Here is a 14,719-nt window from a genome sequence, read left to right on the forward strand (position 1 = left end):
TCATTAATTATCAATATATTATATAATTAACTATATATTTTTTTGTTTTTTTTTTAAGGTTATATTTCTCGTTCCTTCTGGTGGATGTTTTGAATAAATAATTCAGTTCGGAAAACATTAAAATATATTAAATTATTCGAATCTTAACACTTAATGACTAAAGTATAACAATATTAGTTTAAACGACCATATTTCTTGCGTCACTAATTTCCTTATAAGACTCGCTTCTAACAATGTCCAACAAGATTTCAACCATTCTATAGACCTCTTCGTAAGTCGTGTACAAAGCGGCGGGAGTCAGACGAATGACATTCGGATCTCTGTAATCTGGAACGACACCTCGAGCCTTTAACGCCAACGAAATCCTGTAGCCCTCGTCATGTTCCAAACACACGTGACCCCCTCTCTTCTCATCGTCCCTCGGGTTACCAATGGTAAATCCGTAACCTGATAACTTAGTGTCTACTAGAAACATTAAGTACGCGGTGATGTGGAGGGATTTCTTCCTAATATTCTTCAGACCAGCTTCTTTGAACAACTTCAAGGAGCCCTCGAGTCCCGCCATCGAAAAAAGGTGCGGTGTTCCAATCTGCCAACCGGTAGCGTCTCGCCGGTGTTCGAATTCTTGGAGTAATTTGAATTGGGTGTCTGCCTTGTTACCGTGCCAACCAGCCAGGCCTGGGATCTGATCGAAGTGTTTTCTGTTTATGTATAAGCTTGCCGTGGAACCTGGACCGCCGTTTAAATATTTATACGTGCACCAAACAGCAAAATCTATGTCCAATGATTTTAAATTAACATCGACCGCGCCAATAGCGTGACTTAAATCCCATCCTATGATAATATTCCTCTTTTTTGCCGCTTCACTTATCTTTGTCATGTTTAAAATTTGCGCTGATCTGTAATATACTGTCGGCAACAAGACCAACGCGACATCCGGAGTCATTGCTTCAATAACATCATCCTCATCGATAAATTTTCCTTTGCATTTAACAATTTTAACTGCATCTTTTATTTCGTATCCCTTTAGTCTGACTTGGCTTTCAATGGCGTATCGATCGGTAGGAAAATTGATATCGTCTACGAGTATTTTGTACTTATCTTTAGTTGGTTTATAAAATGTACTAACCGCCTGGTGTATGTTAACAGTAGTGCAAGCAGTAACGGCTACTTCGTCATCGTCGACACCCACCAATTCCGCCATTAATTTAGCTAAATGTATTGAATATAGATGGTATTTGTTCTCCTCCACGTTCCAAATCTTTATGGCTTCTTCTTTCCATTTGTCTACAACGTTTAGTATAGATTCCTCTGCGTCCTTTGTTGCTAGTCCTAACGAATTCCCACACATGTAAATACTGTCCTTCTTCAAGTAAAAACGCTGTCGAAAATGCCCTAGACTATCGTTGTTGTCCATGAATAGGGGATAGTTATTTCCATCTTGAAATTGCTTTTCCATCTTTATGGCAAACTTCTTTTTATTCTTGACGTTTATTTAGACAATATAATATTGATACGATTTGGTCAATGTGTCGTCCGTAAATTAAAGTAAATGATGTCGGTGTTTTTATATAAAATGATGTTTATAACGTATGCACACATTATTAATGTTTATTTGTAATGTGCTGTTGACTTCGGTGAATTTTTTTCGTATTAACCATGATATAATCTTAACCAGGACAGTCCTGTTACGGATAACTGCATGAAATGGTAATAATGATTTTTGTTGTAGTTATTCATCTATCATCATCATCACCTTTACAAATAAAATCAGTGATAAATCTTGAGTGTGTTGTTTTAGAGATTACTGACTTCGCAGAAATAAATTGTATAAATACTGCGTTAGTCAAACTGTTAATTGCAACAAATCTAATTAATAAATTTTATAAAATTAATACATTACATACTGTTATTAAATTATTCAAATTTAAGGATGGAATAAAATGAGGCCCGATTTAAATTGGTATTTTAAGGTGTTTTATTATATTTACATTACATAACATTAGCAGCCTGTAAATTTCCCACAGCTGGTCTAAGGTCTCCTCTCCCTTTGAGGAGAAGGTTTGGAGCATATTCCACCACGCTGCTCCAATGCGGGTTGGTGGAATACAGATGTGACAGAATTTCGTTGAAATTAGGTACATGCAGGTTTCCTCACGATGTTTTCCTTCACCGCCGAGCACGAGATGAATTATAAACACAAATTAAGCACATGAAATTCAGTGGTGCTTGCCTGGGTTTGAACCCGAAACCATCGGTTAAGATGCAGGCGTTCTAACCACTGGGCCATCTCGGCATTATATTTACAATGACAAATGTTAATGTGCGAAAATACAGACGAACTCTATTCCCTCACCTTTATAATCCTTTTCGACACGACCGGAAATAGTTCAATCACATACACAACCAACAGATTACATTCATTCCGAGGCACGAGAAATTCAAATTAAAAAAAAACCTCTGTCACTGAGAATTTTTATCAGAAAAACCTTTCACCATATACCTGAAAATCTGAAGCTTGAAGCAAATATAAAATAGCACAACTTTCAAATCTCGATCTAAATCTCATTGTTAATAACGGTTACATCGGCGGCTAATTTGCCCAACATGAAATTAATTGTAAAAATCCTATAATAATGAACAGAAGAGTCGCCCTACTTACAAGGATATCTCCATGAAAATAAGCTAGCGTCTAATATCTTTAATAGTGTGATTAAGTCATAAAAGTGATAGGCTGCTTCAGAGCGCATCAACGAATTTTCACCGGTTTCTTGGCATTCGGGGGCTTAATTGTCCGCGAAGAATGTTTTTGTGTCCAGTACCGTCTCTACCATACACCATATACCGGGTTCACACTGGGCCCAGGGTTTCCATTCTCAATAGGGGATCGAAAGGCCGATTAATTTAGATAATTAATTTTGATTGGTATAGCCAAACGAAAATGTTTTGAGTAACCCTTAAAGTCTTTTTTCGACAGTCTATCAACATGGAGCGATAATGATGGTGTAGTTTTATGTTTCGCTATCATTTCGGACTTTTTAGAACTCTGTGTCTACTTAAGTAATACTAAGTATACTACTAATAATTTGAAAGTTTTTTTTTTCGAAACTAAACAATTTAATTTAAAATAACTTAAAAGTACTTAGCTCTTTAATTTCCATCTGCGCATTCCCCCTAATTGTGCTGAATGGATTATTTTATCTTAATATTATTAACAATTCTCATTTTATAATCACAATTCAACTGCATACAAATTTATATTTTTAAAATTTAAATACGATAAACGACTACCGTATTTTTATTAATTATATAAATAATAAATTTCAATTATACTAAGACGCATAATGCTAAATAAATAACATTTAAACCTGATGAAAAACGAAATTGTAATGAACATCATTGGAAAAATATTTCAGTAATTAATCTTTAAAATAGGGAAGGTTTTCTTTTACAACAAGACGACTGACGTTTAGAAATCTTTCGCTTTACAAATTAGGTTACTATATTAACCCTAAGGATATACTTAAGATATTAATGATGTGTAGAGTATTTTCTTAAGTGCATAAACGAGTGCACAAGTCTGTGTGCAAATACTAATGCACTCGCTTCCCCAACCCTCATACCTAATCCGAATGGATGAAAAATTCGACACGACTGAGAAAGTGAATTTCTCGTATATAATCAAATCGAATATCTATATAATGAATATAAATAATTTTAAAATAATTTTACACGATATAGGTATTAAAACTTAAAAAAAAAACAAATTCTAGCTTTACAATTAATTCAAAAGTTCTTTTATGAACCTATTTGAACAAATGTTTTGATTTTAATTTTGAAATCCGGTCGATTGGATGATTACATTATCTTTATTACGAAACAACCCTTCGCCTCCTCTCATATTATTCCTATGATCTGAAGGTATTTTCCAAATCCTCAATTGAAGTTTCAATATACAATATATTTTGTTTAAGCAGTGCATTAAAATTCAGTCAGATCCTTGTCTAATACTGAGGTAATAAATAAAGGTTCTATTAACAATACTATTATAATACTTTGTGTAATTAATACTTAATATTTACCAAATGTTATAAAATATCTAGTTTAAATATATATTTTATACATTTTAATTTTTTAATCTTTCGTTTGTTCATTCATATGTATACGTAATATTCTTCTTCATAAACTATTTGCTTAAATTATTAAAAGAAAAGTAGAAAAATGTATCTCTATATTTTTACTTTACATTCCTTAGAATTGTCAACAAAATGAACACAAAGACGTATCTATAGGTATACGTAGAATTACGCAAAGCAAATTGTTGATGAATACTCACAAAAACAACAGTCCAATCAACAACATATAAATTTGTTGTTTTATTAGATAACTGTTACGTTTGAAATGTTTTAATTGTGACTATTTCATCATAGCTGTCCAGTACACCCTGTAACCTTGGCTGTCATAACTGTTACGTCACTTAAAGATTATATTCTCGCTATTAAACATACAGTCGGGATTAACTCGTTAAATATAAGTAAACAATTCGTTATCAACAACATACGGAAATAAATTAAGTTTTCAAAACAAAATATGCTGAATCTTAGATTGCTTGGTTTTATTTTCGACGACAGGTCATATGATTTGTAGTTTAATAATTTTTCTTATTTATATTACTATACAGCCGGCTCTCGTATACCAAATGTACGTAGTGTATTGCCTTATGTTCGTAAAGTATATACCTACAGATACTCATTCAGCAACGTAAAAAAGTCCCTGCATCTTGCCCATATTACGTTGCGATCCTTCAAACCTAGTTTAAAATTCTGCAATAAACACAAGCAGAGAAATCATCCTAACCAGTCAAGGGACACGACTCGGGAACCTTCAAGAAAGAAGCCTTCTTATTCCTTAAAAGCTGCAAGCTTCTCGTGTTGCAGATGTCCAAGAGCGACTGTAGTCAATTTCCATCAGACTCATCTGCAAACCAGTAACAGGCTCACGTGCTGCTGGTTTGTTACCTAAGTTTTACTCGCATAAAAAAAAATATCCGAGTAAAGACAACCTAGTTTTTTTTCACTCAACCGGGGCCTAATGCCCCGTGCCAGGGCCTAATGCCCTGTCCTACCCACTAAAACCACCCTCGGGTTTCCACGATACCGCCGAGTAGTGTGGCATCGGGATCGCCAATGGCATACAACCGCGACCCACCAGCGGCATACATACCTCCACCAGCAGCACCAATACATGGAACGCGCGCCTATTGCGCGCATTCCTCCTCATCCTCCATGTCGGAATGTGACGAACTCCTCCGAGACCGCCATTGGAGGCTGGGCGTCAACGAAGCTGACGCCCTGCGGCGGATAAGATGGTTGGCGCCGCCGCCGACCGCCGGTGCAAAACACCTGGGAGGCTCGAGTAGCCCTCTCACTCCCTCCTAGCCAACGAGGCCGCTCACATAGTCCGCCCTGCCGAACCAGAGACGTACCAGGAGCAGCCCCGCGGCATCCCTCCGCGCCAGTCTTAGCCGTGGCCGACGAACAAGTTGAAACCAGTTAAGCGACGTTCTACTGTATTTAATTTTTCTACAATATAGTGTGATATAACTTTTTCCGTGGTTTCGTTCGCGAAGTATGCTGACGTATATTTGAAATTACTAAAGACTTGGAAAATAAAACCTCAACGATATGGTGTTCTCAGGTTACATTGAAATGGTTTGTTCTATATCCATAGCATGGTATTTAATTGTTTAAATCAATCGTTTATAAGCTTTAAACATACATTACTTGTTTATAAAACGTAAAAGTGGCATGCAAAATATATTGAGTTTAAAGAGTTGCAACTAATCAAATGAATCAGTTTTAGGAATGAAGGCTTTAGTTATAACATACGCACAAACAAACAAATATTTTAAAGGTAAACAAGGTTCATTGCTATACTCATAGTATCGTAATCTTTGAGGAAAAATATTTTAATACGTTGAACTGTGAATGGTTAGAAATTCCCACAAATAAACTGATTTTTCCTTATGCATTAAATTTATGATTTTGCCACAAACTTAACCTTGATGATAAATATATTTGAATATACATATAACGTAATATATAGGTAGGTACATCGATACAGATTTTTACAACAACAGCATTATTGATTTTAATTATTTGTTTATAGCCTTGAGAATACAAGATAACCTGTTTTGTACGATGGCTTGAACTATACATCGAGTCAGTGCTAAATATAAACGTATTACATCAAGACGTGAACAAAGTTATAATGTGGATTTTGTTTTTTGCTTTTGCCATCACATCGTGTAGCGCTGCAGAATTTAGCTCGCGACCCACAAATGTCAGCCTACTTCTATTACATTTCACGAACGAAGCTACAAAAGGTCCAGTCGTTTTAGCACCTTTCGGTTTATGGAGCATGATGGCGGGCGTGTCGTTCGGTGCCCATGGAGTCACAAAAAGAGAAATCTTCAGAGCTTTTCTGTTACTCACAGATAGGAAAAAGTTCAGCGAACAATATAAAAACTTAACGGACGTGCTGTTCCAAGTAAATATGACTGGTGTGGAGGTTTCGAATAACAATTACTTCTTTGTGGATAAGAACATTCTTATATATCCAGATTTCAGGGAAATATTAACGAACGATTATAATTCGATATTTAAGACTTTCGACTTTCAAAATCCAATATTATCAGCAGATCGTGCGAATTCATTACTTAGAAATACAAATAAACGAACATCATATATATTTCATTCGGATGATTTTAAAGATTCCACTATTGTTATGGCCAATGTTATTTTCTTTAAAGGTTACTGGTCAACACCCTTTAATATGTCAAATACCGCAAGGGAAATGGTAAGTTCTTTCGATGGTAAACGTGGTAATGTAGATATGATGCATATAAGTGCGAAAATCCGCTCTAGCCACATGGAATCGATGAAGGCTACTGTGACGGAGTTACCATATGGAAACGATGAGAAATATTGTATGCTACTATTATTTCCTGACGCGAATATCAGTATAAAAGATATGTACAGAAATTTCGAAAGAGTTACATTCAGGGATATATTTACCAAGCTCCAGAGAGACGAAGATGAATTCGGATTAAAAGATATTGACGTAAAGCTACCGAAATTTGTAAAAAGATCAAAATTACAATTGCATAAACCATTTAACGATATGGGCATATATGATGCATTTGAACCAAATGATGCCGCATTTGGCAGGATATCAAATGAGCCAATTTACATTGAAACGATTGAACACAATGTCATAGTTTCGGTAACGGAATCAGGGACCGTAGCGTATGGAAGTACGCCAGGTATAATTGCGAAGCTTCCCACTGTCCAGGAAAATGAGGTGATGCCACCGTTTTCTTTCTTTATCATAGAAAAGTCAACAGCAACCGTAATTTTTGGTGGTATATTCTAGTTTACGCAAAAAATAATCACAAAATTTATATAAAATACATAATTGAATTGATTATTCTATAAGGCGGGTGGAACAGAAAGTGATTGTAAAACTCTTGACGATAAAAAGTTCCAATCCAGAATCGAGAATACGACTAATAAATAGATTTGTGAATTTCGCAACGGGACACGCGGGTGGTTTTCAGTACATAATTAATAATAAAGTCTATAAAGATATTATTCACAAGAACCAAGTGTACGTTTACTTTGAATTGATCATTACCTGACTCATAATTTACTGTTTAAATACATTATTAAGAAGCTGAAGATTAAATTCAAAGTGTTTTATACTTTTCTAGAAGATCACCTTTATTATCAGAACCGAACTAAGGCTCCTTATAGAATTCCTTTCGAATACAATTATCAAAATTTTGTTCATTTGTTTTTTAAAGTGTCTGGAAGATCTAAAAAAGGATCCTAAAAAAGGATAGTTTATCAAGCATACGCAAAATCTAGAAAGCATTTTTTTTAAATATGAATATTAGGAATGTATAAATATTACATAAGAATGCAGTCTATATCTTCCCTAACTTCTTCTAAACGACTCAACGGATGTTGATGCGATAGAAAGAGCGAAAAGTGAAAGGTTTTTAAATATTTGTAAATGTTTTGTTGAAAATGGCTGAACTACAACTGGCTGTGATTAATCCAGAACTGTAGGTCTTAAAAAGGCCTACAGAAAGGTCCGCAATGGCACGCGTCCATCAATGTTTATGTTATTCATATTCAAAAACGTTACAAAAAAAAAGTAATATTTTTATTTAATAATTTCTTGCTAAGCGAACTTTTTACTTTTTTCATTACATAGTAGAAAACAAAGTCGCTTAACGCTGCCTGATTTTTATGTCATAGGTGGCAAGAGCTCCTGCTCTTTTCGTCACCTGATGGAAAGTGATTGCCACCGCCCGTGGAAATCTGCAACAGCGGGAGGCTTGCAGGTGGGTTGCCGGCCTTTATGCTGGTTCCACAGAGTGGTTGTGCGAGGCAGAACATATCTTTAAAATCGTGTTTCGTGTTGCCGAGTTTAATCCAAACAATTCCTCGGAACATTACCTGTGAAAAATTCGGTAGAAGATGCAGAATGATCCAACATCTCTAAGCAAAGCCAAAGGATCAAGCAGATCGGAAAGGGCTTGGTAATCGATAATTCGAGCAGCTCTGCTTTGAATATGGTCAAATGGACGGAGCTGGTACTGGGGAGCTCCCGCCCAGAGGTGAGAGAATTACTGTGAGAGAAATACCGATAATTTCGGAGGTTTTTAAAGCGATGTCGTAAATAAACACATTTTTTGTGCTTACATTGCAAACGGTGGCTGAACCCTACGAGATAGATCAAAATAATGTACTACAGTATTGTACGCCTTAAAAAGGTCTTCAAAAAAAAAATCCGCGGTGGTACTTTTTGAAGTCTATGTCTATCTCTTAGGGATAACCCACAGTAACCATTTTTATCCTTTACTTTTTACGAGAAATAATGGCTTAATTTCGAAGCGATTTTAAGCAATACAGCATTAATCCTTATCCAATTAAATACTTTAAATATATTGTGCATTTAATATAGATTAATATGGCCCTTTACAGCATAAATTTAAATGAATATTTTCGAATATATTACAGATTTAAGACGCAGGGACATAGTGGTTTGTATTGTTTAATGACTGAAAAACTGTAAAACGTAGCAAGACATTCTGTAGTACCTGTACGTCCTGTTTGCAAAAGCAGCTGTCCGTACTTTAGTGTCCTTATTAATCCTTGACACGTGGGACCTATTATTTTTTCAGCGCCTAAAGTTCATACAAATAAAAATTGAAAGGTGGCACTATTCAATATTTATTGCACACTGCTAGCAGCATTTCCTAACAAATTATAATTATACATTAATCCTACTCATACAATCTCTAACATTATTATTAATTTACAAAACTTTTGTATTTTTTTGTATACCATTTTAAATCCATATGTTTTTGCTGCTATTTAAGACTTATATTTAATATGACTTATTAAAGAGAGATGGCGCCACATTCAAATGATTCACTTCGACACTATAAAAATAATATAAAAAAATAAAAATAGTGCAATTAGAAAGTGAAAAGTGAAAAATCAACGATTTTAAGTGCTGTTCCATCCAGATAACAAAACAAACTTCGTGTATAATTAACATTACAATTTACAAGAGATTTTTTTTTATGAAAATGGTGACAGAGCAAAAGTACTACATGATCGTGAGGAAGACTAAATAAATAAAAACAATTAAAACAGTTTTGAAATCTTTCTTCGTGTAATCTGTGTAATTTAGGATAAGAAGTGGAATTAATTGATGATTCATACATGAATAATGATTAATGATAGATCTATCGTGGTTAGAAATAATAGCAAAAGTGTCATATAACGGAAGCTAAGAGAACTAAGTAGAAATACATTTAACTACGCTTAGCGTTTCATTTCTATGAACTTGTCATCTACACGTCAACCGAACAAATCGATTTACATACAACCAACAACCTATAGGTAGCACCACAAGTATATAAAGTTATAAAATCATATTTCCTTTCATGACTATGGACGACTTTACTAAAATTCTTTAACAAATACAAAAATAAATGTCAGAATAAAAACATAATTTTAAAGTTATTGAGGAAAATATTACCTAAGAACATTAATGCGTATATTTATTTATTTGATTTTTATTTATAGATAAAATAAAATTGTATGAGGTACCCGAAAGCTCAACTATCCATGAATAGTTGTGTTGTCTATGTATATAGTCCGCAAATTTAATTTGTTTTCTGACGCGATCATGCTCACACGAACTCTGAGTGACACGGGTGACACAGATTCTGTCCTATATTTATAATTTTACAGTTAAGTGTTGAATTAAATATAATGCTAATACAACTATAGTCCGTTCACAGTTATTTTACCTCTGGCTATTAAGTTGGCTAGCTTGAGCCATGTGTTGCTATAGCTAGTTTCTAAAAATCCTTTGTATAAAATTAGGAAATCGTGTTTGATGAGGGAATATTTGGTGGTAGTGGCAGAATGATATGAAGCTGTCCTTCATATAAAATACCTATTTACTTCTACCTGAGTCAAATGGAGAATTATATTTTTAACTCGTATTCAGTGGTCTATTATATTACCTTATTCGGTGCAACCGGTGGTAGTAACTAGAGGAGACAGGCCCGTAGATGGATGTAGGCGTGGCGTGTCATACATATAATTATATATGTACCAATGCTCATATATTCTAACTATATAATTGTTTTTTGGTAATAAATATAAACAAGTATGGATTGGTCAAAGTTTTTATTTATAATAAGAATGATCTAAATGGACATCATCAGAAGAGAACGAATAATCAGAAGTGCTCTCAGACTCAGTATCCGAGCCATTGTTTACTTGTGTAATATATATATTTTTTCAATTTCATCGTCTACGTTTTAAGTCAATAACGATCTTTAACTCTGCTAAAAGTTTCGTTAAAGTTGGAACCTCTTTCCTGACTGCGTACATTTCGTGTATTTTATTTCTAACTCCACAAAGATCAATATCGTCTATCAGTATTACTTTTTATTAAATGTGTCTTTTTCTCGGTACAGAGATTTTTCGAGACGTTGAAGCAACAATTTTATCTTCTTTAGTAATGGTGCTGATGATTTTCTCAGACAAACCTAAAATTTAAAACATTAAATTAACGATTTCACTTGTACGCACTTAGAAAATACTTTTACTACATATAGTGTGAGCAAACGTCAATATGATTTGACATTTTATGACAAATTTTGACGTTAATTTAAAAGTAATAATATTTTAAGGAATAGCATTACTAATATTGAAATAAGCTAGTGCGATTATATGCCATGAAGAAATTACTCTCAATATTTTTAATCCATATAAAGAAGCTATCAACAAGCAAGCATGATCGATCGGTCTGCTGGCCTAAATGCAGCTATGGGCCGATGGAAGTACAAAGATCAGAAATGTTAAACGGTATAAAAATTGTCGCTGCTAACACTTCCGGAGCGATGATGGCAGCGTGTACTATTATGTTCCAGGTTACAATGCCTTTTTTGAAATCTAGACCAATATTGATTTTTTGGAACGATAAAAACATTTTACATATATCACATTTTGGAAAAAGTACTAACTGAGCAATTCTTTAGGCTGGTTCTCGATACGAGAGCTCCAACTTCCTTGGCGCTTCACATTTCCTCCGCGCAGCCTCATCAGGATCCGGATGTGGTTTCACTGCCTTCTCTAAGCTACGAGTTCTACAACAACATGGCGCCTACTTGACTTGTTCTTCTGACAGACAATCTATTTCATATACATTACAATGTCCGCTATTATATTTTTCAAAACTAAAGTATTATCTTCTGGATACTGCTGTGAGGTTACTAACATAATTCATTTTTTTTTAGTTACGAGTCTTATTATGTTCTGGAGAGATATATTTATTTAAGAAACCTTGTATATTAATTCTAATATACTTGGAAGAGATTAATTGCCAATGAGCTACCAACCTTGTGAATGATTCTATGTGCCAGTAGTTCTGGCTCACTCGCCCTTCAAACCGGAACACAAAAATACGAAGTAGGCTCTTTGGCAGTAGAATATATGATGAGTGGGTCGTACCCACCCAGCTGGGTTTGCACAATGACCAACTACTTACTAAATCGAATCGGGACGGTTTATTTACTTTATACATATTTGATTATTTTATCCAATATATACCACCCGTATTAGCATTAGCAGTTTCAGATTTAATTTGACAAATCTCCCTCTCAACAGATGTTGTTATCATGACTGGGAAATATCTGATCGGAAATCATTAGTGAGGGGCGATCTTGCTAGAATAGATCCAGAACAACGAGTTCTAGATTTGATTCAAAAGGCGCTTTGGGCTGGTCCACTTGCGAACTCAGTTTTCTGTGAGGACGAGAGAATTGATCAAATGTCTGGAGACATATTGAATGATTACGTAATGTGTAACTTTAAATCCAGTAACTGTTGTGTTGCGAGTGTTGGAGTGCCTTTTGAGGAAACTATGAAGCTAGCGGAACAGATAAATACCAGAAGGGTATGATTTATTTCATTACACCTTATTCGCCTGTATTCTTAACTAGTTTATTTTCTTGTTTATTGTCTTGTACATTACACAAAGCTTTCGCAATAAGTGACGAAGACTATCAAATGGTGTCTCTAAAATATTGATGAATTGTTTTCTTACTTTATAAAAACGGTTGCCAAATGGATATTTTCCTTTTTAAGGTTTTATAAACAGTTAACTCGTTTGCTTTATTTTTAATTTTGAACAATATAAATGATATGTCATATATATTGTTCAACGATTTAACGATCTGAAATTATTTAAAGACACTTTTCTAGGAAAAACCAAAATTAAAAGATTGTCCCTCATCGAAACCTCGTGCAGGTTTTGAGTACTATGACCTGGGTTCTGGCAGCGACACGTGGATAGCGGTGGCCGTACCAAGTTGTGGAACTGATGATTTGAAGTAAATTTCATGTAGATCTTTTAGCTATCACTGTCATAGAGTAATTTGATGAGGCAGGTTTTTTTGATACCATTCACTGCTTAAATAAGTACAAATTTACTCTAAGCAAAATGAACCGGGTAAGGGCAGCCAACGTAAAGTAGAGATTATAGAGTAAAAGACTACTATTATATAATCAGATTGGGTACTTAGGACCTATTTGCGCGCTAAAATCGTTGCTGTCAAAAATGTATTTTTGTAATATTTTAAGCAATCTATTCAAACACGCAATCGTTGCGGCAGCTTGCGGTGTGGACAACATGCAACAGGGGCAACACGAGCTGGATCGAGTCCCCCAACCACCACTCGGTTTAATGACGGGGGCTGATATTTTCACCAACTTTAGAGCTTTCAACATATCATATGCGGATACTGGAATATTTGGTAAATTTTACAAGAACATGAATGAACATAGTCGTAACAGCGTAGGGATCATATAACGTAGACTATTCAGGCTCAGAAAGGTCAATTCATTAATTCATTCATTCATCAAAGGTCGTTCATTTGCTTCGTCTTCTGCTTATTTATTTCGTCCTATCTTTATCTGTGAAGTTAATTTAAAGCCTTAATCTATTTTGAAAGTTATATTTTTTATTAGGTATTGTAGCAAAAACTAAATCAGTCACGGCCAACAGGAATGCACTCGCTGTGTCGGAGTTCCTTGCGAACGTGGGTGACATAAACTTTACACAGATCCAAGATGGGAAGAAGAGACTACGTAAGTTCTATCAATGTTCAATGGTCTAGCATGGACCTTTGCAAAATGCCTACCATCACCTGCCATTACCAGCAAGGCAAACGACTTACGCGTGATATTGCAATAGATATCCTCACGTCTACATAAACTTTTATATTCATCACATTGAGAGATTTAAATTTTGCGATTTCAGAACTCAGCCTTGCGCTTCATGAAGAGGACTGTGTGAAGGTGTCAGAAGGTCTTGCTTTACAGTTAGCAAACAACGTTCAGATAGATAGTGTACATAATTGTTTCAGTATGATTGACATGATTAGTCTTGACGAAATTAAAGCTACAGCAACATCTTTGTCGATGAATTGTTAGTATATTTTAGATAAGGCTATTTTATCATCAAATAAAATAAATATGTATGATTAACCGTAAACCAAAACACGAATTAAGGTTTCCTGATAACGTATGTTATATAATGGAAATTACAGCCTTTAATAAATACTACTCCTGGGCTAAGGTTTTTTCTTTTCAGCCACACTCAGTTGATACTCAGTTGATTGATAGTGCCTATTTTTCTGGCATAAAAAAGTAATCTTTATTCTATACATACTACAGACTAAAATGAGCTATGTCAGTTGCAATTTCATTATGTTCCGTTCAGCCGTTCTGATGTGTTTGAGTAACAACCATCCATTCATCCATCCAAATTTTCGCATTAATAATATTGTAATAAACTATATTAAGATAAATTTAACAAAAGTGTAATACATACTCATAAAATTTTAAATTAACACTTTTTTCAGGTAAACATATGGCAGTCGCAATAGTGGGTGACCTTGGTGTTGTTCCAACTGATGAAGAAATCTTAAAACGATAAAATTTCAAAAATTGATTTATGATATTTAATTAATGACTTTGTTGTTAAAAATAAAAGGATTTTTCTTATAATCATAAATTATTCTTTCTTTAACTAAAAATTACAATTTATCATATGTTACTCT

At 34.5% G+C, this 14,719-nt stretch overlaps 4 protein-coding genes across 4 annotated transcripts in view; 2 read left to right on the forward strand and 2 right to left on the reverse strand.

The window, feature by feature from the left end:
- LOC113395993 (myogenesis-regulating glycosidase) overlaps positions 1-14,719 on the reverse strand; it is a 312,246-nt gene that overhangs the window by 103,510 nt on the left and 194,017 nt on the right. The gene's annotated exons all lie outside the window — the stretch shown is intronic.
- LOC113395986 (kynureninase-like) lies at positions 107-1,543 on the reverse strand. The gene has a single exon (XM_026633748.2). It carries the CDS (start codon positions 1,457-1,459, stop codon positions 179-181), a length of 1,281 nt encoding a protein of 426 aa, XP_026489533.2. The 5' UTR covers positions 1,460-1,543; the 3' UTR covers positions 107-178.
- On the forward strand, positions 6,206-7,677 carry LOC113395987 (serine protease inhibitor-like). The gene has a single exon (XM_026633749.2). It carries the CDS (start codon positions 6,271-6,273, stop codon positions 7,432-7,434), a length of 1,164 nt encoding a protein of 387 aa, XP_026489534.2. The 5' UTR covers positions 6,206-6,270; the 3' UTR covers positions 7,435-7,677.
- On the forward strand, positions 11,229-14,596 carry LOC113395990 (cytochrome b-c1 complex subunit 2, mitochondrial-like). Its single transcript, XM_026633751.2, has 8 exons — positions 11,229-11,527; positions 11,636-11,865; positions 12,264-12,552; positions 12,861-12,988; positions 13,239-13,411; positions 13,626-13,745; positions 13,918-14,085; positions 14,522-14,596. Exons 1-8 carry the CDS (start codon positions 11,333-11,335, stop codon positions 14,593-14,595), a joined length of 1,377 nt encoding a protein of 458 aa, XP_026489536.2. The 5' UTR covers positions 11,229-11,332; the 3' UTR covers position 14,596.

This window comes from Vanessa tameamea, chromosome 14 (genome assembly GCF_037043105.1).
Source record: "Vanessa tameamea isolate UH-Manoa-2023 chromosome 14, ilVanTame1 primary haplotype, whole genome shotgun sequence".
Lineage (NCBI taxonomy): Eukaryota > Metazoa > Arthropoda > Insecta > Lepidoptera > Nymphalidae > Vanessa > Vanessa tameamea.

Bases quoted from the DNA above. Each gene is read 5' to 3' on its own strand.
- LOC113395990 (XM_026633751.2), top strand. From the start codon at position 11,333: ATGAAGAAATTACTCTCAATATTTTTAATCCATATAAAGAAGCTATCA. The intron at 12,989-13,238 runs GTAAATTTCATG...TAATATTTTAAG, and splicing joins TGTGGAACTGATGATTTGAA to CAATCTATTCAAACACGCAA. The intron at 13,746-13,917 runs GTAAGTTCTATC...TTGCGATTTCAG, and splicing joins AGATGGGAAGAAGAGACTAC to AACTCAGCCTTGCGCTTCAT.
- LOC113395986 (XM_026633748.2), bottom strand. From the start codon at position 1,459: ATGGAAAAGCAATTTCAAGATGGAAATAACTATCCCCTATTCATGGAC.
- LOC113395987 (XM_026633749.2), top strand. From the start codon at position 6,271: ATGTGGATTTTGTTTTTTGCTTTTGCCATCACATCGTGTAGCGCTGCA.